The sequence below is a fragment of the Simochromis diagramma genome, unplaced genomic scaffold, assembly GCF_900408965.1.
Source record: "Simochromis diagramma unplaced genomic scaffold, fSimDia1.1 OVJJ01000603.1, whole genome shotgun sequence".
Classification (NCBI taxonomy): Eukaryota; Metazoa; Chordata; class Actinopteri; order Cichliformes; family Cichlidae; genus Simochromis; species Simochromis diagramma.
In genome coordinates, this window is record NW_024387414.1 from 8,119,622 (window position 1) to 8,147,567 (window position 27,946).

General features: G+C 38.9%; 1 protein-coding gene across 1 annotated transcript; it reads left to right on the forward strand.

Moving 5' to 3' along the window:
* The first annotated feature begins 62 nt into the window (after positions 1-62).
* tent4b (terminal nucleotidyltransferase 4B) lies at positions 63-27,797 on the forward strand. Its single transcript, XM_040011830.1, has 12 exons — positions 63-969; positions 15,956-16,079; positions 19,050-19,096; positions 20,341-20,461; positions 21,213-21,320; positions 21,593-21,721; positions 21,901-22,114; positions 22,579-22,705; positions 22,834-22,919; positions 23,097-23,305; positions 23,447-23,593; positions 25,370-27,797. The coding sequence occupies exons 1-12, from the start codon at positions 434-436 to the stop codon at positions 25,529-25,531; spliced, it is 2,010 nt and encodes a 669-aa protein (XP_039867764.1). The 5' UTR covers positions 63-433; the 3' UTR covers positions 25,532-27,797.
* Positions 27,798-27,946: the final 149 nt, after the last annotated feature.

The following is a 27,946-nucleotide window of genomic DNA, read 5'->3' on the forward strand; positions in this document are numbered from 1 at the left end:
CGTAACAACACTGCCCGCCCCCTTTTCACTCGCTCCGCGCATGCGAAGTACAGATATACACGCCGCCATTGAGGGACCCACGATCTGGAGGAAAGGGTCAGAGAGGTACTTCTACTAGCGGTGCCTGCACGTTTTTCCAGTCTTCTGCTACAACTTTGGCTTGAGCTACCGTTTTTAATACTTGACTCAGGCTCTTGACTTATTTGCTGTGGATGTTTTTGGGTCGAAAACGGTCTTCATCGTTACTACAAGGGAGCCTGTCGTTTTTCTTTTTTTTTTCTTTTAAAAAAAAGTAGATTCTAGAAGTAACGGGCAGCAGCTATAACGAGGCTACAGCAGGCTAGCTAACGTTAGCCAGCGACCTGGCTAGCTGCACACGAGCTGAGCATTGCTCGGTGGTGGCGGGGGGGCGGTTTGCCTACAGTGTCATTTGATGGATCCGAGGATCGCCTGGTTCCAACCAGAACAACGTGGACCCGCTAACAACCTGTGGATGCAGATTTGGGAGATGACACAGAGAATTGGCTACTTGTACGTGAATAACAGCTACACTACTGTATCGAGCCCAAAAGCTAACGTTAACGGGGTGTCGGGAGCCGTCGTCGCGGAAGGAAACGAGGCACCCGATACAAAAAGCAGCGGCATCGGAGAAGCCAAGACTCAGGGGATGTCGGCCCCGATGGGGGATGGAGAATTGACAGTACAGGGGGACTTTATACCACTCGAAACTAACAGCAACCACAACAGCCGAGTCGTTGGTACGGGCGGTGTCGGTGGAGGAGGGCAGCAACAGCACGGCAGCGGGGTCGCTGTTAGCGGAGTCACGGACGGACAGCCCCCCAAAAGAAAAAGGGACAACAAAGCTAGCACTTTCGGATTCAGTGTCATCTTAAACGGTGACAATAAAGAATATGTTGGTTACACGGGCACGCCATGGAAAGAAAGGAACTACTCAGAGGGAATTATAGGGTAAGAAAGAGTTTAACGAAGTTGGAAAAGAGAGAACCTTTATAAATTATTTTACTGTATTGGACCCCTTAATGAGGGTGTGAATGTGTAAGCCAACCCCAAGTAGGTGTTCACCTGCAGTATTTTATTTATTTGTTTATTTAAAGCCCAACTTGAACACCTGCATGCTGAGATAATTGAGGTTGTCAGATCCCATCCCCACCCACTTTGTCAGCTCCACCTATCGTGTTGGGCAACCATGTGCAATGTTTGTAATTGCATTAAGGCTCATTTGAGCATAAAATTTAATACTTTTGGTTGAAAGGCACCTTATTTAAGACTATTATATAAGGTTATGAAAAGGTGCTGTGGTGGGAGTGGCGTGAGTTCACATGGCTCTTTGGCCAAAATCATATGGTATCTCCTTTGCAGTCCAGAGTTAAAAGAAAAAAAAAAAAGTTTGATAGTGCTCTCTGCCACTATCATGAAACACCAAAATAAGGAAGTATATTGTGGAAGAATGGCCTTTTTATCCCTCCAAAGTTGCAGAGACTTAGAGAGTCGGTGTTAAGCTCTATGGTTTGCATATCGATGACCAGCTCCTTGTTACAGTCTCATTATTATTTCGATTCTACGTGGTTCTGGATAAATATTCAACACCATATGAGTCTCTGTAGTATTTAGAACATTAGTGATCATTTAGGTTAAGTGATAAGTGTACCCAGTCTTGTTCTTATACGTACTCATTACTGTTGCTGGGTAAAGTTCATGTTTGCGTTCACCAACAACTTTAGGCGAAAGTGGGGAGGGGAAAACTCCTTTAATAGAAACGAACCTTTGGAAGAAACAGACCACTTCAACTGGTTATGAGAGGGAAGCAAAGAGAAGGAAAATGGAGAAATGACAAACGGTACAATTAAAAAGTCAGTAAGTTGGTGGGGGTCAGTAACTGCAGATCAAAAGCCTTCTGCTCTTGAGCCAAACACACCTGCAGTACAAGGAGAAAGAGAGGACAAACAGTTAATGGCATTCAATGCTGGTGTACAAATGCTCAGAGGGTGAAAGATATGACAGAGGACAAATTGCAAAGGTAAAGAATAACATCATGACACTGACAAATACAAGGTGAAGGAATGCAAATCAACTCGAAACAGGTTGGCTAACCTGGGCTGATGGTAGATCAGATCTGCTGTATCGATGCTATACTATGATTGTGGTTGTGAAGTGGCCTTTTAGTTAGTGTCACTGTGGATTTCTATTAGCCTGCGGAGTGTGATCATAAGTGCTGTTAGTCTGTGGACAGCTAAGGAGTGTTTGTAGCCCCTTTTTAAGGAATTAAATTATTTTCCTGTTATTTCTAGCCACTAACAACGGTGTATTTTAACACTGAGTGCACTGTGAAAGCAAAAGAAAATGCAAGTTAAAAGAATTTTTGGCATTGGTGGTGATTTTTGACCAGCACTCATGGATGGTCAACATGGTTATAGCATTGTTATGGCAATCAGTCTGTTTCCCTGCTTACAAACAAACCCTGCTTAAAATCTGGTTGTATTTGAAATATTTATTATAGTCCTAATGCTTTTCCTTTGGAGAGGGGTCAAAGACTCTTTGGGTACCAACATTATTCATATGCAAGGGAAAAAATACTGGAGTTTAATGCTAACTTCAGCAGTTATTTGATTCATAATTTCCACAAAGCAGATTCTGGCAGCTACTAAACTATACTATCACTTCATTTGAGAGACTCTCACTTCATTTACTGAGAATGAGATTTGATTCCATAGAGAGCATGCATGTTTAAATTGCCGGGCTTATATTGTTGTTCCTACCTACTACATTTAGTCTTCTAGCATTAGTCTACAGTATTGAACTACATGACTCAATGAGAGAAGAGTGCCTATATTAACTTTTTGCCTTTTTCTTTTCATTCTTGTCATTTGTTTCTTTTAGATGTGATCACTATGGGGAACTATTTTGGTGGGTGGGGCTCTGTTTTAATTTTCTTTTTTTTAAAGAGCAGAAGTTTGTCTCTTTTCCCACCCCTTTCTGTTAGGCAAGTGCAGACAAGCAGAACACCCTAGTGTGGAGTTTAGTCTTTGGCTGATTCTCATTTATAGTAATATTGTAGCTCTGTGTTTGCTTAAGGACATTCCTTAGTGATTAGCTTGGCTAATACTAAAACCTGAACCTCAGAGTCAGAATCGGACTTCAACCACCACGGAAGGCTTTCTGTTTAACCATACTGTAGTTAATCACAGGGCCAATGTGATGTATGGCAGTACAGTAAATGTATTTTGAAAATGAACATGTGCAGAGCTACTGTATATGTGAATGGTTCACTGTAAAATATCCCTTGTTATACATGTTTTGTTGCTAGGGAGTTGTAGCCTGGGAGCACACTAATGCAACACCTTGAGTCAGACAGATGGAATATACTTTAAATCAGTGGCTTTAAAAAGCACTGCTGTCATGGGTGCTAGCATTAATAGTCATGTTGTTCATGAGAAGAGTATCTTGTGGCTGATTGGTTCTTGCTTAAAAAGACTACACTTTTCTACTGTTTTTGACTGTGAGATGTAGTTACCTGGGATTTCAAAGACCGCTTGTCCTATTTTATTTATGTCATGTGCACATTTCTTGATTTGGCCGGCATATTGGATGTGATACAACCACTGGTTGGTAGGGGAAAAATGTTTCCCAACTGGTTGGCAAGTTCCTGTGTGTCGCTAGGTGAAATTGGTTTCACCAATTTCTTCCTTTTTTTTTTTTTTTTTTTTTTTTTTTTTTTGTAGATTCATTTTTTTGCTCGGAGATTGGCACACTTGCCTATAGAGTTTCATGTTTATCTTGGCGTACTTGCTAACTCTAAGCCCAGAAGTAGTAAAACTTGAGAGGCTACGATGGTAAACTGGAAAAGGAGAATGCTTGCCTTCAAAGCAAAAGCTCTGTATTTTGCAAAATGTTGGCTACACTACTAAGGCACAGCTTTTACTTTGAAGGTGAACCCTCTTCATGTTCAGTTTGCGTCACAGTTTCACTACATCTTGGAGAGTAGCTGGACAGTGTTTCTTAGACAATCCGTCATTGCCATTCAAAGTACAACTGTAGCAATATGTCACCAAAGCAATCACAAGGCTGTTATTTAACCAACTGGTTGGGAAATACACTTTTCCCTAGCAACAAGTGGTTGCCAGGGGGCTGGCTGGCTAGTCTTTAGGCGTGCATGGGTGGGGATTTTAGTAATAATTTTCCCAGCAACTGCAGTCAACCTCTAGCAACCACATGCAACCGAAAGCCTTATTCACGTGATCCTACATTGTCACCATGACAAAATGGTGTGGAAGTTAATACCATGTGATCTGTGGACATGAGTGTGCAAAACATCAATTGAAGTTGATGAGGTAATGACCCTCTGTCGTGAACTTTTTCAACAATTTGAATTTATAGGCTCAGTCACCAGTTTTCGTTCACACTAAGACTTTAAGTCTACTCTCATAAAAATTGGGTGATTCTAAAGATCAGACCAAAGCCATGCTCATTGGTTAACCCCATCTCCACCTGCACTTTTAGTGGAATGATGTTAAGGTTTGCTGAATTGAATTATGGATTTGTTGCTTTGCTTGCTGAGCTTGCAGTGAAAAGTCCAGTAGAATTCATCTTGTCAAGTGCTGTTACAGGTGTTAGCCAACCAGATGAGCTTTATTCAAATCATTTGGTGTGGCTTTGGTCAGTCAAATCAGGTTATTAAAATATACTGAGAATAAAGTGGTTGCACTTCTAGTTTGATGAACTGTAGACAAAATGAATCCTTGTGGAGAGTCATCACCCTGTCTATTAACAAATGTATTAGCATGCAAGCTAGCTTGTCTCAGTCAAAGATTTATTGTTGTACTTTTATAAGTTGCTGTTGCTATGACAATCATGCCAACATGACCAGAGAAATCTTGCATTACTCATGTTAAATCTTCCAAGTTTCTTCTCTGTGATTCATCTGTGATTAGTAAGAGCTATCTAAGTGAGCCATATAATAATAATATTGAGCAAGTGTTGGTTACATGTGTGAAAAACTGTTCTAAAGCCTTTCATCTGCGCTCTTAGGAGAACAGGGTAGTGTGGGTTCAACCCAGAAATTTGCAGACATGGTCTATATTGTACCTGAGCTTTTTGTTGTTTTGTTTTAATAAACAAAACAAAAAACAACAAACAACATAAACTGCCCACTGTGGCTATTGTTGGTGTCATTTTGGTTCTTCCTTTTCTCCTTCAAGCCCTCTTCTCCAGTCAGGATTCTACTAAGATCTAGTGTCTTAGTTATTTCGTTATGGGCTGTTGGTTGTGTACCCAGAATGTAGTGTAGGAATAGGCACACAAATTTTCCTTTACAGAGTGGCATAAAGCAAAAGTGGAAAATGAGCATTTCAGTTCTTCACCTTTTGATTTTTAAGAAGAAGGTAAAGAAGTAAAAAACAAACAAACAAAAAAACACTTTAAAATAAAAAATTTCACTTAAGCTTTTACTGGGATTCCTGTCTGGTTTTAGTCTGTGACCAGCCAAATTTTTGCCATTTTTGCCCCCCTGTGCAGTGACATGCTTTAGATTCTTTTTCCCAAATCTGTCTTGTCAATGTTTTGGGCAGCAGGCGTATGCAAACCAGAGAATCACTGTTGCATTTTTGGTATTTGAAAATGGCAAAACAGAGCAATATGGTAGTGCATTTTTCCATGGGACAATCTGTACACTATATTTGGGCATGTGGGTTGGCTAGAGAGGCAGAGGCATGTGCTTATTTGTGTTTGACGCTCCTCCAGGTTTTCTGGAACTTAAATGGTCCAAGCAAGCAGCCTGCCTCTTGATGGCAATGGATCAGTGTTTACATGCTCCACACGGCCTTGCTTCCATTAAACAAAGCCAACCCACTTGAGAGTGAAACCTGAGCCCTTTCTGTCCGTCCAATCAGATTAGGAGCTTGAAGGGAGTGTTTCCACCTAATTTTCTAGTCATGTAGAACAGCTATTTAGATTCTTGATATGGTCACAGGAAGTAAGTGTAGCCTGGTAGAACTGTGGCCTTTTTCTGTCCTGCAGAACACATGTTGTGCTTTTTATTGTGTAGATAATGTCTCAAGGTTCAAGTCATTTACAGCAGGGACATGATGTTAGAATTCAAAGTGATAGGTAGTTTTATTAGATTACAAGGCTGCGTGACTCTAGTAAATTCATAATTGTTTTGGTCAGTAGTGTTGTACTGTGGTGATTGTGTTGACTAAAATGGCTTTGCCCTTGACTGTTAAATTAAAACAAAACTAAAAAAAAACAAAAGGGGGGGGGAAAAGAAGCAATTGAATCAGTGAGGAGGGTGGAGGACACATTGTGATCTGGTAGGACGTTTTATGCCCAGACTAATAGGTGTTTTGATTATATAGCTGTTCTCAAAAGGCCAAGTGCTCGTCTGCCCCAACTGTGAAAAGTTTGCTTGTGCAGACGGCCCCAGTTGGCAGTAAACTTGCATGCCTTGGGAGACCTACACAGTAGTAACCAGAAAGCAATAGAGAGCCATAGCTAATCGCAAACCGTAGCATGCTACAGACAGTAAACTGGGTGAGAGATTCTGAGGGCTCTCAAGACCAAAAATTCACTGCTGTAAAGTAAAAAGATGAAACCTGCTTTAAAAAATGCAAAAAGGAGTCTTTAAATGCAGATTATTTTGTTTTGATGATCTTAAAATTAAGCTTGTTATACTACATGTGTCCATTTTTGTTAACTTAAATGGCATTTCCAAACATGGGAGACAAAACATCTGAAATAGCAAGTCATAGTAACAAAGATTTATAGCTAATGCAAGTAGTCCAGAGGCATTTAAGTAGACGTTAAGGTACCAAGTTCATTGCATTTGAAGTTAACTGAATTTGTGTTTAATATTTTGGATATGTTTGTGAATGCCCACGGCCACGACACAGAAATCAAAGAGTAAAACAAAAATAAACAACCCTCATGTCAAACCTGACCATAGTTTTCACCTTAGCTGAGGGCTCCAGTTATAGAGTACATCTCTTACAAGCTAATTAAATGTGTGGTTAATAGTTCACTAATGAGTTGCCTCACCATATTGTTTTATTACCATTTACTGCATCTATTTTTTTAGATATTTATATGACCCCAGGACACTCATAGACAGTGCCTCTGTGACTAAAACTCTGTTAGTGGAGCTGTGGTTCATCTAGTTTCTGCTGGCTTTGACATCCATGTCACCCTCTCCTTTTTCTTTCTCTGCTTACTGGCTGGCTGTCAGCCAAAGTGTGTAAGCTTGTAGCAAGAAAGAAGCCTTCATGAGTGTCCTGTGAATACCATGTAAAACGGGCCCACTCTGAACAGCACGTGTGGGCAGCTGGTCATACTGTCTTCCCATGTGTAGTGAGGAATGTAGTTGTGTTTTTGTGTTTTTTCTTTTTTTTTTTTCTTCTCTCTTCCAGTCCTGTGGAAACTTCCTGTGTTCCAGAGCGATGCAGTGAACTTGTAAAACAGTATTTTCCAAAGGAAAGATCGTAACTGACTCTTGTCTATTAGCAGTTTAAAAAAACAAAACAAGGAAAAACAGCCACACAAACTTTTTATTACCATTTTCTGATTATTGCACTGTTGTAGGTGAGCTTTGCATGACTGACAGTTAAAAATGGAGCCCTATTTATTTAAAGCGAGGCGTTTTAGCTCCTCTTCTTTTAAGCTGATTTTCTTATAATTGGTTGCTCATTGCGAATAGAAGGTTTGATCAGCGAATGGGTGGAGTTTCTGTGCTAACAGCCTGGTACGGAGTTGACTGTCTGAAACTGAGTGCTTAGAGGACCCTGAATTTTGGTGGTAAATACACAGAACTCATTATTTAAACCTATCACAGTGATTGATATAGAGATTTTCCTGGTGACTGTTTCAACTAACAGAGGACTGAAGACCTAGTCTAAAAGCTAGAAAACGCATGGTTAACAATCATGTGGTTGAGTTTACACTGAGACTGCTGCATACTGTTCTTTTACATCAAAGTACTGCAAAACTGTGCTGGTTTGTCCACATGTTTACAAGTAGCAGAAAGTACTCCTGGATTGTATTTGATGACTAGCCAGGGCAGCAGCATTTTAAACATTAGTTGCACACATCCTTAATATGAGCATCAACCATTGTAACTTTATTTATTTTTAAACATGATGATTAGCATGATTTTTCAAGCTCAAACTACTATCCTGGACTATATCGGGTTTCTGGTGTAGCTATTCCTATTTAGACCATAGCACCCTGGTACATCATTCAGGTGTACCCAGGCCTGTCACACTCAGTCAGCAGTGTGTGGGCTTTTGTGTAACTGGAGCTGTGTTGTCCCAGTGGCCAACATTTACCACCCGGATCAGTTCATTGATGAAACATTAATGAATATGCCATCTGTGTGACACTGATGCGTCTACTTCTGTTTGTGCTCGTCCTCATTTAGCAACGCTGTGTGTAATGCGACTGGTTTGCCTCCAGGCATCCCCGTCAGTTCAAAGCTACTGTTGTTGAAGATGTCGTGTCATAGACACAGCAGTGTCATGTAACGCTGCTGTAGATGTGCATGGAACCCTTTGTTGCAAAGGTTGGCACAGCACAAATTTCAAGCCTTGATTTGACTAAAAGGATAATGTTTGAACTTGTTTTGGCTAAATATACCAACAAAAATGGTGAGAACTGTAGCATGATTAATCTGGTGCATAACTAGACTGCATTGGGCAGGTGTTTTTCGGCACAGGAATGTCTTAAAGTGGCCATTAAATATTAAATTCTAAAGGTTTGCTTCAGTAAATACATTTATTGGAGCATCCAGTAAATGTTGCTCAGTGTGATGTGACAGTAACCTCTTTTTCCTTCATTCTCACCAACTTAACAGATGGCTCTCATTCACATGAACGCTTTTCAGCACCACACCCAATCCTGCATCTCTACCCTAATTTTTCTGTCTTACCTCTGGTCCATGTCTGGCCTTTATAATTTTTATATAGATAGAGAGAGAGAGAGAGAGAGAGAGATAGAGAGATATAGATATATCTAGAGATATATTATTATTTATTTATTTTTTACCATTTGCTTTGCTTGTTATACCTTTTGCTCTCCATGTTTGACTTGGAATTATTTTTCCAACCACCAGAAGGCCCAATTATGCCTCCTGGACAGGGTGTGTCCTCATGAAGTATAGCCCCTTTTACAGGAATTTATTTACAAAAACATTCAAGTATGCATAAAAAAAAAAGTGCATTTGGTTGGAGTGTACCGTCTCGTTTTCGAGTATAAATTTTAATGCATAACCTGAGTCCTTGTGATTTGTGCCAAGTTTAGTGGGGAATGAAGCCAACCAAGTTCAGGCACTCAACTCAAGCTGTGTTGTGTCAAGTCTCACCCTCACTGTCAGCAATTTGAAACTTAAGCTGCCAAGTTTTTCATCCTTACCTCTGACCTGTCAGTCCTGCTCCTGCACTGAATCACTGCCTGATCACTGATGTTTTAATCTCTGTAGGCTTTGAGGGAAATGGTTACTCATTGCTTCTCATTTTCTATCTATCATTATTATTATTATTATTATTATTATTATTATTATTATTATTATTATTATTATTATTATTATTATTATTATTATTAATATATATCCTTTATTATCCAGGTAAAAAAATCTCATTGAGATTAAAAATCTCATTTCCAAGAGAGACCTGGCATCATGGCAACAAAAGTCACATACCACATAGGTATATAACATTTAAAACCTCATATTTGTTATGCGGTTAAGAGCTCAGAGCTCTGACTCTTCCGCTGTGATAAATCATTTCAAATGAGATTTAACTGACTGGGAAGATATTTTGATTATTGTGGAGCAATATTGAGAATTTCACTGATTAGGGCACACATGTTGCCATACCCCCCCATACATACATGACATTGCCTAATGGTGCTGGACACCTGGGGACCTACACGTTGAATTGCAGTCACCAACCAATCATTTGATAGAAAGTAAAACATTTTTAAATGTTTTCTAAGATTTGTTTGAACTTTTATAGTAATATTTAGCTTTTTAAGTGCGATTGGTGAAAACTAGACCTTTGACTATGCTTTCAGCTATCACAGAATGTTTTCATAGTTTTTTTTCTATTTTTATAAATGAAATGATTGGTAAAAGCACTGCTTTAATTCCTCAGACCGACACAAAGTCAATTCCAGTACTCTGGGGAGTAGGGTTGTGCGATATGACCAAAATCTCATATCCTGATATAAGACATCTATCGTGCCGATAAAGATATAAATCACAAAAATTTAACATTTTCTGTGAATCTCGGGCAGCTCGACTTTGCACATATTCAACTCTGTATATTTTATATATTTTATATATTTTATTATTATTATTTTTTTTTTTACTATTTAATTTGTAAAAATGTGTATACACACACATACACACGTAGGAAAATATTTAGTATACACATCCAGAAATGCATACACTATTATATATTGTACATATATTTATTAGTTTCAGGTCGGCCATTCTTGTATTTTGCTCGTTTGTGTTGTTGTGTTTGCACATCTCTGTTTCTTATGGGGCTCGCACACAAGAATTTCACTCGCATGTGCTGTGCCAGTGTGCCTGCACATGTGATGTGACAATAAAAAGTGATTTGATTTGTGATTTGACTTGCGTGAAGTGTTGGGTCCAGCTGGGTGTCGTGTATCTGGAGTCGAGTGTTTTAACCGATGCATGAAACTATACATTTTTAGACATAAATTTAATGGCCGCCGTTTTCTTTGTGAGTATTTATTACACAGCCTGCTGCGGGGAAAAGCCTGTTGTAACGTTTGAGTCTAAGGTTTATTTTTTAGCACCTGACGACTCTTTTTTTGCTTTTCATCCGTAAATACTCTGCATACTCTTTCACGTGATTCAGTTTATTTTGAAAAGTCTCAACAGGATCTTGAGCTTTATTGTGAAAGGTTTATATGTAAAATAAACAAGCGGACACGCGTTGGTTTTACCGTCGTTGTTGCTAACGACAATGCATTAAAAACAGGCGCTTGTCCGTCTGTAGTATATTAAATATAAGAGAAAGAGAGAACTTTAAGAAATTAATATAGCCACTACAGTGACCATCAAAACGATGAAAAAATATTGCCGTAAACAGTTTATTTTGCGACACCATGAAACAAACGATAGCGTAAAATGAAACGATAGACGTTTTGATATCGTCATCCGATATATGTTATATCGAACAGCCCTACTGGGGAGTCAAAAAGTGGTGTCAGAAGAAAATTCAACATTGCTCCTAAGCATCTCTGCTCCATTCATATTTTATTCATACATATTGACCAAATTACACTAGAGTACAAAACACAACTGGTTTAAAATGAAGCAGCACTAATGTTAGAGGCAGCAATTGGGAATAAACATGACTGGCAATATTTCAAACACTAGAATAAGCTTGTTGGAGGAAAGTGTTAGACTTCTCTCCAAGTCTCAGCTCTCTGGAAAGCTGCTCTTCTAGATTATGTAACACCACAGTGATATAGGCAAGTGGGATTATGTGATAAATGGTACCAAGGGTCCTGATGCTTTCAAGTCAGGCAGGCCAGAGCACTGGGATGTAATTTGATCCTAGAAGGTGAGGCCAGAGGAGGAATTCATTATTTGTTTTTAAATGTGTGCTCTCATCACGTGAAAACAAGGAAGCAGTAGTACTGTTTGCTGTAAAATGAAACCTAGTGGTGCTGTTGGTAAGTGAAACTGCTTGACATCAATGTTCTGTTGAGAATGCATTGGACAGAGGTTAATTTAACTTGACCTATTTTTAGGTATCCTGAATGAAGCCATGGTGACGTGTGTTCTCTAAACCATGAAATTAAAAGTAGTTCTTCTGTAATGCAGATTGGAGCTTTTCAGTTTCTGTTTACCCTTAAATGAAACTTGGTGTGTGATTGAGGCTGAAATTTCTCCAGCGTCATTGGAGGGGTGGGGCAAAAAAACCCAAACAACTATTTGCATTCTTGGATGTCCAAAAGAAATGAATTGTATGTGGTACCAGCTTGTGTTCTGTATAAAAACCTGCACTTAAGGTTATCAAACTTTTCAGAAGGAAGATGCAAACAGCAGTAACATGTTTGATGTGAAAGAAGTAAGTGAATGAAACTAAATGAAACCATTCTGTTCACTTTATTTCTGTATTTGAGGTCCGCAGTCTGAAGATTTCTTTAAGATGAAACCGTCCTTCCAGCTAATGGAAGCATCTATGTGACAGATGTAATATCAGCATGCTTTTCTGGGGAGAAAAAATTGCTTTGGGGATCTTGTCTTGTCTTTATCTGCCCATAGTGGTAATCAGTTTTCAGTTAGTATTACTTAGAAGTATCATCTCCCCACAATTTTTCTTTGCATTTTCAGTAACTCGTTCACTTACGAATAGCCAGTTGAGCAGCATTGAGACCCAAGTATAGCAGTTAAATATTAAAGTTTTCATTTATCACAGTTAGAACAGTAGTGTAATATTTTTAGAAATCATCCTACTTGACCCTCTGCTAATGGAACTAGAATTCCTGATTTTAAAAGTGTACTTAATTTCCTAGTCTAATTATTGCTCAAGTTAAATGCCCCATGCTACTTTGATCTAGCATAGGGCATGATGTGCCCCTTTCAGAGTTTTGGGTGTTTCATAAAATTGTCTTAATTAATAAAATAGGAGTGCCTACTTTATAATTAATTATGATTATTGTTATTATTATTTTAAGTAGCCATCTTTTTGTGTTTAGATTAACTGTTAATTTGTAAACACAATGTTTTTGTCCAGCAAATCAGGGGTTAGTTTAAGGACATCAAGATGGTATTTGACTAAAGGGGGAGAGAGTTCTGCATTGTAGGTACAGTTCAGTTTCTGAAAACAAGAAATGATGAAGGTGAGGCTCAGTTTCCTTAACTATCAGGTAGAGCAGGGCGATATGGCCAAAAATATTTATCACGATATATATTTGAAAATTTGCGATAACGATATAACTGACGATATAATTGATGCGAGACAAAATACAACTCCACAACATTACTAGCGCAAAAAGACAACCTTCCATTTATTTTCACTTAAACAAGAAGCTGGTTTTTATGTACATTAAAGCTTTATAAGAATGTAACAGTGCAAATGCAAATTCCTTGCTGAAAGTTTAACCAAAAGGCATTTCCAGTAGAAATGGGCTGACATATCCTGAGCATAACCATGTATAATATCCACTGAAGTTAAAAAGAGGTGCTTTGCAACATTAAACTGCAGTGTGCAGTACGTATTTTTCGGACCATAAGGTGCACAGGATTATAAGGCACATTAAGCGAAACAAAGCAGTCAGATAAATCAAACTTTATTAAACTCATTCTTCTTGCTTCCTCCACTTCTGTACCATTGATTCATTAATGTTGAATTCTCTGGCAGCTGCTCTATTCCCATTTTGTTGCAGTATGTTAATGACTAACCTCGTATTGTGGATGGATTATCTCAGTTGTTCTCCTGACTGAAGTTTGGTCCGTTTACAGCATCCTGCCATGCGATTGCATTTGTCTCTAACTATCAGAAACCTTAACGTTAACTTTTATAAGTGGAAAAGTGTTAGTGTTCGTCCTCCAGCTTCACTGTTTATGTTATGCTAACATAGCTGTGTCGCTAGCGATCACGTAGCACATCATTATATACCAGCTAGCCCAACTTCAGTAACCCTACAAACGTCACTGCTGTTTAGTTTCCTGTCTTCATTTATGTTGGAAGTGATAGCAGAGCTGTACGTTTGATTTTTTTTTTTTTTTTTTTTTTTTTTTTTTTTTCCTCCCCAGAAATCTCTCAGTCAGAACATACTATATCATGCTTAGGTAACTAGCGAGCTAACTTCCGCTAGCTTCCTGCTAACTTCTAACTCCGTTAAATGTAATACATTTTGTTTTCATGGATGCCTGGAAGTTAAACTTCATAGTTACACCTGGTAAAGCAGCAATGCTGATCGTTTTATTAAAGATGAAAGAATTTAGACAGTTTTTAACTCTCAGTGATGCTGCAGTGTTCGTTTGACCTGAAGCATATGGAGTTTAGGACCCAGATTACTCCCAGATTTAAGAGCATCTTAGTCCGACGACGGCCGCTTGCATGTTCTGCAAAAAAAATGTGCTTTGTCATGTATCTGACGGACAAACGCCAAACCAGTTCCACATCACTGAAGTTGCACCATTTTTACAAACCAATTCTGGTTCATTTGTTTCACTCAACAATCGGCCATGTGCGTATGAAAACAAAGCCACTGCGCATGCGCGTTTTACTCATATTCTATCGCGATATTTCATTTTCCTATCGTTGCCTAACATTATACCGGTATTACCGTGAACGGTATAATATGGCCCAGCCCTACTATCAGGTGAGGAGAGCTTGATGTATAAAGCCCCAGTAAGATGACACACACAAGCTCTTTGGAGTGGAATCTAAACAACAGTCAGCAATACCAGCTGTCATATGCTTTCTTTTCTTTACTGGTGTCACTGTCTAATAGAATAGAATACTTTTATTTGTCAATTTCTTCAAATGTACTTGCCATACAAAGGAATTGAAATTACGTTTCACACTGTCCCAAAAAAAATGCGTAGGCATTGACAACAATAAGGTGCAGATGCACAACAAAAACAAAAACAGCCCTAACAATAAGATAATAAATAGTAATATAATAATATAAATAGTGCTAAAAGAATACTAAAAATATATATATATAGCAGCAGGTGTGTGCAATTGCAATGCAAGTCAGGAATGTTTTCAGTTCTTGGTTCAGAGAGTGAATTGGTTAATCTTGGCCTAACATGTGTGTCAATTGTCTGCACACAAACTTGTCTCTCCTTATGTGTATGTAGACATGACTGGTCAGTGAAAATGTCAACACAAGTGGACAAAGTGACCCATTCCAAGGACAAAAGCTTAGCCCTTACTACTTTCCCCCTTTTTCTTTTAAACGGACATATGCACTGTAGAGGTTCCTGTTGTTTTTACGCTGCCTGACAGTTTACCAAATATAAATGGTTGGCTTTAAACTTAAAACACCACTAGTTATGTTATTTTTGGAAGACTAAAACTCTCATGCTATTTGGAGGAATAACACCCAGATATTACGTGTCTCAGAACACCATTAGGCAACTCGTATGCTCTGTCATAATATGAAATTCAGTCAAAACATATATATTTTTATTTATTTATTTATTTATTTATTTATTTATTTTTGATTGTACTGATAAGCATGAATTTATTTGCCAAGGGAAGGTCAAGTCTTTGGATCCAGCCTGCTGAGTTGTCTTTAATTTTTGGCCTGCTCACTGTAAAATGTGCATGAATACAGTGCTTGCATCTTCTAAACAATTGTCCTTGCAAAAACTGTTCAAATATTATAATAATTTGCCTGGAGATCATACTCTCATTTGGATTTTCAGCAACTAAAGCTTATATGCAGAAACACTGCTGCTAGTTACATCCTTTTCTTGGCATTACATATTTGCAATGCTACTGTCAGAGGATCCCAGAATGGTTCAACCCAATGAGAGAAATTTTACCTTTTGTTTTTGGCATTAGACTTTTACTAATTACTTTTAGTAATGTATTTTTAACTGTTGTTGCTGTGTTGTTGTTGTTGGGTGTTTTTTTTTTTTTTTTTTGTTTTTATAAACACAAATTTACATTGTGGTGGTTTCTGCATTTTTATCTTCATTCTTTGCCTCTACTTAACTGCTATATGGATTTGGATGCATATGTCCTGTATGATATATTATTGTACTGCTGTACTGTCACAAACAACCAGATGGAGTAAGATTTCATGCAGTAATGACTAAACTTTAGATTAAATTATTTATTTATTTATTTATTTATTTATTTTTTTAATAATTATACCTTATATTTTAAGTTTTATTTCAGTCTGGTATTCTTCCACTATTTTGACAGCACTGTTTTGTTCTCTACAGGCTACATGAGGAGATTATAGACTTCTATAACTACATCTCCCCACGGCCAGAGGAAGAGAAAATGAGACTAGAGGTGGTGGACAGAATCAAGGAAGTCATCCATGACTTGTGGCCAAGTGCTGAGGTATATTTTATTCTTAAACCCTAACAACTGCAGAAGTTTTCTTTAGGCAGAATGTTGGTTTGGATATTGAGAGATAATAGATTTATTTTTTGGGGAAAAAATCCACTTGTGGGGTTTGTCAGTGAAAGCACCACTTCAGATTATTAGCTTTAATCTGAAAGCTATCTAATGTCTATTTTACCGTATCTTATTTTATTTTTTGCACAAATAAATGATTTGTAACACAGTGAAAACCGTTAACATGCTTTCTTAAGTGAATTTTAAGGAAGTGCTTGAAAAGGACAGTTTCTGCAAATAGCTTTTATTGCAAAGTACTTCGTGGAGTCATAAATGCTGACAGAGACCGAGCTCTATGGCCATACTACCTTTGACACAGTGGTCTCTGTAACTTATACAGGTCCTTCTCAAAAAAAATTAGCATATTGTGATAAAGTGCATTATTTTCTGTAATGTACTGATAAACATTAGACTTTCATATATTTCAGATTCATTACACACAACTGAAGTAGTTCAAGCCTTTTATTGTTTTAATATTGATGATTTTGGCATACAGCTCATGAAAACCCAAATTTCCTATCTCAAAAAATTAGCATATTTCATCCGACCAATAAAAGAAAAGTGTTTTTAATACAAAAAAGTCAACCTTCAAATAATTATGTTCAGTTATGCACTCAAAACTTGGTCGGGAATCCTTTTGCAGAAATGACTGCTTCAATGCGGCGTGGCATGGAGGCGATCAGCCTGTGGCACTGCTGAGGTGTTATGGAGGCCCAGGATGCTTCGATAGCGGCCTTAAACTCATCCAGAGTGTATCCCACAGATTCTCTATGGGGTTCAGGTCAGGAGAGTTGGCAGGCCAATTGAGCACAGTAATACCATGGTCAGTAAACCATTTACCAGTGGTTTTGGCACTGTGAGCAGGTGCCAGGTCGTGCTGAAAAATGAAATCTTCATCTCCATAAAGCTTTTCAGCATGAAGTGCTCCAAAATCTCCTGATAGCTAGCTGCATTGACCCTGCCCTTGATAAAACACAGTGGACCAACACCAGCAGCTGACATGGCACCCCAGACCATCACTGACTGTGGGTACTTGACACTGGACTTCAGGCATTTTGGCATTTCCCTCTCCCCAGTCTTCCTCCAGACTCTGGCATCTTGATTTCCGAATGACATGCAAAAGTTGCTTTCGTCCGAAGAAAGTACTTTGGACCACCGAGCAACAGTCCAGTGCTGCTTCTCTGTAGCCCAGGTCAGGCGCTTCTGCCGCTGTTTCTGGTTCAAAAGTGGCTTGACCTGGGGAATGCGGCACCAGCCCATTTCCTGCACATGCCTGTACACGGTGGCTCTGGATGTTTCTACTCCAGACTCTACTGCTTCCGCAGGTCCCCCAAGGTCTGGAATCGGTCCTTCTCCACAATCTTCCTCAGGGTCCGGTCACCTCTTCTCGTTGTGCAGCGTTTTCTGCCACACCTTTTCCTTCCCACAGACTTCCCACTGAGGTGACTTGATACAGCACTCTGGGAACAGCCTATTCGTTCAGAAATTTCTTTCTGTGTCTTACTCGTTTAGAGAACCTTTTCATGATATGCTAATTTTTTGAGATAGGAATTTTGGGTTTTCATGAGCTGTATGCCAAAATCATCAATATTAAAACAATGAAAGGCTTGAACTACTTCAGTTGTGTGTAATGAATCTGAAATATATGAAAGTCTAATGTTTATCAGTACATTACAGAAAATAATGAACTTTATCACAATATGCAAATTTTTTTTGAGAAGGACCTGTAACTGTCAGATACCAGTGTTGGTTTACAATACTAATCAGGCTGTTTGTGATGTAGCTAATGGCTACAGGCGTCAGGCTTTTATAAAGCATCCTGTTTTCTGTTATCTCGCTGCTGCACAGTACTGTTTGGGTCATTTTATTACTGCCACCTCAGGCATTATTGTCCCCGCTGACTTTGATCCTGCTGATAGAGCAGTGTGCTTCAAAGTGTGTCTGCCCTGGGAATAGCAGCTCCTAAATGAGGAGCACAACACTGTCCCAATTGTGGTCAGCTTTATTCTTTTTTTTTTTTTTTTTTTTTTTTTTTTTTTTTTTTTCTCTTCTTCTTCTCCCCCCCACCATGAAGTGAGCAGGAGCAGCGTTGTCATTAGGTCAGTGTGATGCCTGTTTAATTAGCTTAGATGCCAAGAAGTCCAGCAGTCACGCTGTTGCTGTACCAAATTGAAATCTTGCCAGGTAAACATGTAGGATTGTCTCATTCAAAAAGCACCAAGAAATGTTAATGGTATGTATGCAATAACTTGGCAGTTATTCCCCACACTTAGGCCACAAGTGAAAGTGTTACTGGAGATGCCAAACTGGGATCAAACGACTCTTTTCACCTTCCTAACCACCTATAGTTACCTCACCCTTCACAGAAATCTTCAAGAACTACTATTCATTCATTCGGTCATGGCTCTACACTCAGCTTAATGCTCTACATGTGACAATCCTGTAAACCAGAGTTTATACTTCTGGGTTATAGTGCAATGTGTAGAGGAGGTTTAAGGGAATTAAACGTGGGCCATGGCTTAATTCTATTTGTGTACTGCTCTGAGAGAGGTTAAAAGGGAAGGTTGAAGATGTGTTTTCATTAACAGAGTGCAGGTTATAAGATTAGTAGCTAAAAAGGCTGTTGTTATTGTAAAAGCTGTTCAATTTGTGTAAGCCTGCCACTAAATCACTGCTATGTTGAGCTGTAAAAATCTATTCATGCACGCTGCAGAACAGGTTTTTGTTGTAGTCAGTTGTAGCGTGGGAAAATCAAGGAAAGCCTATGTCATGGGTTGTCAGAGCTATAAAGGTGTGTAGGAGTTTAAAGAAACATTGTGATTAAAAAGACCTTTGTGACATGCTTTATCTGCATTTCTTATCCAAAACAAAAAAATATCTACATGTGTGTAACTGCTTGTCCTTTATCTTCAGGTGGAAGTGTTTGGGAGTTTCAGCACTGGTCTTTATCTGCCAACAAGGTGAGCTATGCAGCATTCATCATTTTTGCCAAACTGTAACTGAACTGGCTTATTACCACAGTTACTTAACTCGCCTATGGAGAAAGTGCTCTGTCTAGCCAGGCTTTGAGGGTCAAGTGGTTTAGTAATTTTAGCACCACTGATCCTGGAGCTCGTAAAGGATTTACTCAGAGTGGCTCCGCACTGCTGACAGACAACAAGAAGACGACAACACCCCACCCCCCTCAACACACAGGCAGGCATGCCACCTACATTAGTGAACTCTTAACACCATACTGAGCGCTTTAAAAGGGCTCAGCTGTTCATTAATGCTTGATTTTTCACTGACTGATTTCTTTGACATTTTTGGATCATTTCTAGAGACATGACTGTTTGTATTGAGCTGCTAGAGTCGAGTGTTTTGTGGTCTGCGTGTATATTTTTGTTTGCACGCCTCTTGTTTGTACTGGGTGCTTGTGTGTGACACATGGCACTGCTGACTTAATACACATTGGCTGACTCTTAAAAGGCTCTGTCAGGAGCTGCACATTGCTTTTCCACAAGAGGGAACCAAAGCCATCTGCCATCTATCTGCAGTTATCTAACACACAGGATAGGTTTAAGGTGGACCACTTGTGCGTTTCCTTGGCATTTGTTTTGTGTATGCAGTTAGTGATGGAGGCTCATGCTCAAATTTTGAAATGATGTCACAAGTAATTCTTCTGAGTCACACATTTGGGCTTCACACGTCCACACCCTGCTTGTAATGCTCAGCAGAGACTGGACCACAGTTTGAGAACCCGCAGCCTTAAAATTACTTTTGAACTTCGGGGCTAAGACAGGGCAGTATAAGAAAGATGAGGATTATATAAAACTTTTGTGTACTTGATTACAAATTATGGAACAAGTGAACTTGAAATCCAGCTGGTTTATCATATAATACCTGTTGAGTGGAGTAGAAAATTTTAGCAAAATCACGCCACACTCACTTGTACAGAGGAACAATGTGCAGTGTCTTTTATGTGCGACGATAAATTTCAGCTGAAGTTATTTTAGTTGTGCACCTAATGTTAAAGCTGCATTGTTTTTAGTTTAGTGAGGGTCAATATTTTTGTCACATGACAAACTTGAAACTAAATGTTTTGCTGTGAAGATGAACCAGAAATGCTTCTGCGTTGTGTTGGTGTTTTTGAGGGACTCGTATAGAAGAGTTGGATTAAAATAACTTTTTTTTTTTCCTCCTCTTCATTTTCCCCTCTCAACAGTGACATTGACCTGGTAGTTTTTGGGAAGTGGGAGTCACTCCCTCTCTGGACTTTAGAAGAGGCGCTCCGAAAGAAAAACGTCGCAGATGAAAACTCCATCAAAGTTTTGGACAAAGCCACAGTAAGACTTCATTTCCAGTTTTTCTTCTGTGTTTAGAGGTATAAATCTGTAAAGCCACAACCTGTGGAAAAAGCAAACATGGAATCATTGCAAGCTACTAATTATCTGCAATAAATAAGATTCATGTAGAGCAATTCGCCTTAGTTTTCAGTGTCTTCAATTCAGGCAAGCAGCTGTATGAAATCACTGATGACGCTGATAAGCATAGTTGTCTTATTATAGTCAGGCATGTGTACAGACATGCACATGAAGAGAAATGCCAGCATCAGAACTTTGGTATGCTTCAAGTGTTTTGTTGCTACAAATGACAGAGTACATTTCATCCAAACTAAAGTGATGTGGTTCTAGCAGTGGCACAGCATGTAATGATCTTGAAGCTAACATTGTCATTCATATCACATCATTTTTGTTTTTTCAACCAATTCCAAAAGTTTAATTAACAATCTGTGCTTTGTTAATAGATTTTTCCTAACATTTGGGTTTATACCACCTCAGAAGATTTAGTAAAAGCCTTTTCTGCTTTGCAACTGTCGCTTATTATGGTTCTTAAAAAGCCTATAAGCAGTTGTAGGGGAATATCAAGTGGATTTTAGTTGAGGATTATCAGTTGTGTATGATTGCATGTGAACCTGTTGTTTTCACACTTACAGACACACTTGGACACAAAGTAGTTTATAGGTGCAGATTTAAAATATAAATGTCTTTTATAACAAGTGTGAGGGATTCGTATTCTGTGTCACGCATGTTCCAGGTTCCCATCATTAAACTGACAGACTCTTACACTGAAGTTAAAGTGGACATCAGCTTCAATGTGACGAGTGGAGTGAAAGCTGCACGTCTCATCAAGGAATTCAAAGAGGTACAGTTTACAGTACAGTTTCTGTTCAGTGTATTTTCATGTATGGTCCTTTTTTTTGCTCCATGTATTTTTCTGTATTAACACCTGTAAGGCTGAGTTCCTTCTTTTAGAGATGTGTACATTGTTTGAGGACTGTTGTAGTTCATCTTAGACCTTAATCTGTGTGGGATCACCCCGAGGTCTTCCTGAATCCTGAAGATTCTTGCTTTCTCGTGAGGCTACTTTATATAAAAATGTACAATATAATAATCCCTATTGTCTTTTTTCTGTAGAAATATCCTGTGCTGCCTTATCTGGTCCTGGTGCTGAAGCAGTTTCTACTGCAACGGGACCTCAATGAGGTTTTTACCGGTGGAATTGGCTCCTACAGTCTCTTTCTCATGGCTGTCAGCTTTCTGCAGGTTGGTTCTGTAGTTTAAACCCACCCACCCAATGTTCCGAAACAAAATACAAAGACTACAAAATATAAAAACCCTTACCTGTGAATAAAATGATCAGACATTTGCGCTTTAAACTGAGAAACAAGAATTGCAGCTAACTTACTGATTTACAGTAACAACCACCTGTACTTTGTTTCCAGCTTCACTACAGGGAGGATGTGTTTGGTCTCAACATCAACATTGGTGTTTTGCTCATTGAATTCTTTGAGCTCTATGGGCGCAACTTCAACTACCTGAAAACGGGCATCAGGATAAAAGACGGCGGGTGCTACGTTGCCAAAGATGAGGTTCAGAAGAACATGTTGGATGGCTACAGGCCCTCCATGCTCTACATTGAGGACCCACTGCAGCCAGGTAGAAATTATTCTAATTCCTCAGAGGTGTTGAATCTTAAATTGGTGCAGCATGCATATTTAAATGCACAAGCCTTTGCTACACAAACAGTGTGTCGATAAAAAGCAAAGAAAATCCAGTCTGATCTTCAGTATTATATTAGCGTGACTGTAAAAACTGCTGCTCCAGTCTGACTGTAATGTCACATACTGCAATTAAGACCTCATTATTTTTTTTGGCTTCAGACTTGCAGAGCCATCTGTGTTATTCTAACCAAATGTAATATATAATGAAGGCGAATAATTATGAAATAGCAGAAACCTTAAAAAGTGCAAGTGGTTAAAGCCATACCTTATCAAAAGATTCAACACAGAACTTAAATGGTAGAAAATGGTGTTGTCATTAAACGGGCAACGTGGAATTGATAATTCGTCATCGTATTGGCGTGTTGGTAATGTTCTCACCTTCTGTCTTGTGTCCAACAGACAATGATGTTGGCCGCAGCTCTTACGGTGCCATGCAAGTGAAGCAGGCGTTTGACTACGCCTACGTGGTGCTCAGCCATGCCGTGTCACCCATCGCCAAATTCTACCCTAACAATGAGAGTGAGAGGTAAGGAACAAATTCAAGAAACTTGCGAGGACTTTGTTGCTTGCATCACTTGATGCACACAAACCCTAATAACATTTGTATTCAGACTGCTGTTTTACTATATATTTCTCTCTTGTGTCTTATCACAGTATACTTGGCCGGATCATCCGTGTGACTCAGGAAGTGGATGACTACAGAGAATGGATCCGAAAAAAATGGGGAAGCCCACTCAACAGTATGTTCAGGTTTTCTCATGTGTTTGAAAAAAGTAACTGCAAAGTAACTTTGACCCACTAAAGATCAGCAGTTCACTGTCTGCTGAATGTACTCATAACTCCAGACTGTAGACCAAATGTAATCTTTACAGGCTTAATGTGTTCACTCTGCATTTGTCTTTTCCCGGCTTCTGTAGAAAATGAAGTCACATTGTTTGAATCGCAGCAGCTTGATGAGCGCAACAACAACGTTCCAGATGACGACAATGATCCTGTGGTGGCTGTACTGTCAACTCCTCTCAGCAAAACTTCCTCCAACTCTTCTTCCCCGTCACTCCGCTCCTCTCCCTCCTCCTCCCCACTGTCGCCGTCTTCCACATCCTCTACTTCCACCTCAAGTGATGGGGTCAGTCCTGTGGCTGCATACATATTTCAAATATGACATTATTGCAAATATCTGTAACATTTAAAGCTTCCTAAGAAAGATTTATAGGTGACAAAGTATTTTGGAAATTATATTTTGTAACAAATTTTGTCCCCCACCCAGGACTCTGATAGTACACCTTGTAAGACTGCCAAACAGCAGCCCAGCCGAGGATCCAGTGCTCACAGAGAAAAGTCTGCTGCTGTCAGCAATCACAGAACACAGAGCCACACTACCAGCACTCCACCTGGAGGCAACAAGGGAGGAAAGGTACTCACAGCTTCACATTAAATTCACACATACATCTCAAGATACCACAGACGTATCAATCTAACTTTTGACTAATTGTGATAGTTGTTAAACTCTTTTTAAATCAAGGATTTATCTTATTGAGATTTTTCAAACAGATCCAGTTTAAGAGCAAAGATTGAGGAACACATAAGACAAAAAGAAATTATAAAGGTTTGTAGGTTTATAGGTTGCAAGAGGAACTACAGATGCATAAATATAACATTTTAACATTTCAATTGCAAAATATTAGAATGCAACTTAATGTTTTTGCAGTAAATTTGGGCAATATTTAAGAGTAATGGCTAATGTTAGAATGCCCTGTGCTGGTAACTGCTGGATAACTTTGATTTGTATTTATTTTTTCTGGATAATGAAAGATTGCAAAAGAAATGGAGAAGCTTTTCTAGTGTGCTTTTTGTCACATTTCTGCACCATCACTGGCAAGTTACATTGACACTGTACAGCAGGTAAAATATTGAACACATCACCAGTTTTCCAAGTAAATGTATTTCTAAAGGTGCTATTGACATGAAATCAACAAAATGTTGGTAACAGCCCATCTAATCCACACATGCAAAGAAATTAAACCATAAGAAATGACATGAGGAGAAAAAGTGTTGAACACATGAAAAAAAGGAAGTGCAAAAAGGCATAGCAAGTCATGACCTGAGCTGAAATCTCAGCTCTTGCAAGACCTTTGCAACCTTTTTATTGCAAAACACACAGATGGCATCAGCTACAGAAGAATTTCTAAACTGAAGGTTCCAGTGAGCACTGTTGGGGCCATAATCCTGAAGTGGAAAGAACGTCATTTCACCATAAACCAGGTGCTCCTGCAAGATTTCAGACAGAAGTGAAAAGAATTATTACAAGAGTTGTCCAAAAGCCAATGACCACAGAGCTACAGCAGGTACAGTTGTTTCAAAGAAAACAATAAATATTTTAATGCCATAGTGCACACCATGTCTGGAGGTCAAAAGGCACTGCATATTACCCCCCAAATACCGCACAAACAGTGAAGTGCAAATCAGTTGAGCATCATGATATAGGGCTGGGGTTTTTTTTTTTTTTTTGTTTTTTTTTTGGGGGGGGGGGGGTTCTTCAGCATATGGGACTGGAATGCTTCATAGAATTGAAGGAAAGATGAATGGAAAAATATACCGACACATCCTTGATTAAAAATCTGCTGCCATCTACCAGGAGGATGAAGCTGAAACGAGGATGGATGTTTTAGCAAGACGATGATTCCAAACACTGCCAAGGGACCTCTCAATTGATTTCAGAGAAAGAAAGTACAGCTGCTACAATGCCCCGGCCAACCTGACCTGAATCCAACTGAAAGTCAGTGTAACAAAACAAAAACAAATAAAACCTCCCAAAAAACTAAAGGTCAGAGTTCATAGAAGGGAACCTTCAGATTTTGAAGACTGTTTGTTTGGACAACTGGGCCAAAATCACACCGCAGGAGGGTCTTGAACAAACAAAGGCTTTTGTACAAAGTATTACTTACATTTCAGTAAGTTTGTTCAGTACTTTATCCCTGTGTCATGTCTCATTATTATACATAATTTATGGATATCTGTGGTTTGATTTCTTTGCATGTGTGCATTGGATGGGTTGTTACCGACATCTGGTGATTTCATGTAAATGGCACCTTTAGAAATATATTGAGTTGAAGTGCTTATTTTACCTGCTGCATGTCTACGGAAATTCCACCACTATTAATAACTAAATGTTTTGTCCTCTGCCTCCAAGGCCAGGATGTCTCGTTCTCACCAAAAGAGTGGCCATCACGGGCAGCAGAACAACTTCTCCGGTGGCAAAAGCCATCCGAGCAACAAGCCGCACCACCACCAGGCCAGCAGCAAGAGGAGGAAAAATGTGCGAGACTCTACACAAGAGGATCTTTACAGATAGGGTTAATTTTGCTAGCATCACCCCACATCTCCCTTCCTTTTCTGTAACGGACTGTCACATCTTACTTCTGCTGCCAGACTCGAGGCTTGGGAGACTACTAGTATTGAAACATCGTCCAGAACTCTTTCAATCTGGCTTTTCAGGGTGACGAGCAACATCCTCTAGCAGGGAGGAAAAACTCACAAAGAGAATCGTAATTGGAAATGGACATAATTTCATGGACTTGAACTGAAATCACAAAGGGTAAACTGTCAGTTTCCAGCTTCCCAACAGCTTCTTGTAAGGAGTGGGGTTTTTCTTTCCATAGCCAGCACCTACACAATATGCCTCTTGCGCCTCCTGCTGTACAGGAATGGACAGGCCAGGTTTGTGGAATCAGCTCTGGAGCAATACCTGGAACTGCTGGCTGGAAAATAGGATCAAAGGTTTTAAAGAGAAATGAAAGTATGCAAATGGCTTAAAATGTACAAAAAAAAAAAAGTTATGTTGAACAGAAAATGTGTATGAAGGTTTTTTTTTTTGTTTTTTTTTTTTTTTTAAATGATGGTCACTTACAAATGCAATCAATAAGAACGGGGAAATAACTTATGCATGATATGTTTTTAGTTGATTTAAATTGTTTTGTTATGTCTAAACAGGTTATAAAAAGATTTGTACAAAAAAAAACACACAAAATAAGCAAAAAACTGTTAAAAAAAAAAAAATCACAACTAAGAGGAACCTATTTCGTATGACATTTTTACAGACAATTTGAAGTCGTATAACATGCACATTTTGCTCCCGCTGCTTTGGGTCCCATTGCCAACAGAAATCATCAGCATCTAGTTTTTCTCCTGTTTGCTTTCTGAGTGTGCTACAGTGTTAACAGTTAGCCCTGAGTGAGCCTTTGCTCACAATACAGCCCTATAGATGAGCAGAGGGAGCTAGAGTTCTCTTATCCAGCTCAGTCGCATCAGTGTAGAGGCTTTAAGACTACAGGTTTGAAAGTGTATAGGGCGATAATGGGTTTTATTGGGGGGAGGGGGGGACACACAAAACAAAAAAAACCAACAAAATCCTACACTTGAAAACGTGTCATCAATGCGATAATAATCTGTTTCTCTGATAATTTACAAACTACAAAATCATTTGTATTTGTTAAATGTATTTATTTTTTTATTAATTGTATGAACCTAGTATGGATCTGTGTGTTTAACATTAGAGCCCATATCTTTGAGTCCTATATTTGAAATGGGATAAGTTGTCGGGAGGTGTGTTGGGGTCGGGCATGTTAGGATACAGGAAGATGCCACCTTTTTATTGTTGTACTACTACTACTTTTTTTTTTTTTTTTTTTTTTTTTTTTTGGTTCCACTGGCAGTTGAGTGACCAAGTTACTTTGAACAATTTAAGACCATTTTACAAGTCATGTGGTGAGAATTTTCTATTAATGTGGCTGGTCTACCTAGTTTAAGAGAGACTATTTGTTTTACGGTTTATAAATCAACAAGAACACTTCTGTCATTGCAGTACAGCAACTAACCTGTAGATGGAGTTACTGCTCCAAGTCTTAATCCACAGAGTTTGGGCTTGTATACTGCATTTGGGTTTTTGTTTTTTCTGTTTTTTTTTTTTTTTTTTTTTTTTTTTTTTGGTTTGTGTGTGATTGACATAAGCTTGGTGTCTTGTCTGAATAGGCAGCTGCACATAGCAAACTTTCAACTTAAACAGTTTTTCTAGGAGGGGGTCTCACACCGAAGCACAGTGCAGTCCCCTCGTCATCTACCTTTCTCAGATGTGACAAGAATCACCCACAGTAAAACAAGTAGCCAGCAATAACCACCACCTCACGTTATAGAATGCTACTCCACAATGACTACTGTAGCGACACAATGTTATGCTCACCACCGAGCTATGTTATGTGTTTAGATGGAGCAGGATCAGGACACTTTTAAGTCAACTTACTGTTATTTGGTGTTGAATTATTTAAAAAAAACAAAAAAACAAAAAAAACAAACAAACAAAAAAAAAGTTCCACTACCCTTCCAACACCTCACTCATCCTCAAGTACTACAGCTGAGGTTAAAAATGCAGTATAACAGCGCTGGTCTTGTGGTCGACAGACAAGGAGAAAGGTGAATCAAGTTGTGCCATCTGAATGTCCACTGACCATGTTTCTTCACTGCAGGAAAGCTTTGACCCCAACTGTACTCATTTGAAATGTTTTTCTGCAGCTATTACAATCCATGCAATAAAAACCATATCATTAAACCATATGTTGAGACAAGTTTCTGGTCTGCCTTTGACTTTTATTTTGAATTGTCTGCCTCTTTGCTGACTAAATTAAATAATTGTAAGGTCACTTAAAATGAAAAGCAGCATTGTGTTGGGGTGTGAGAGGGACATCTCCAGAGGGGAGCTGATCTGAAAGTCTCC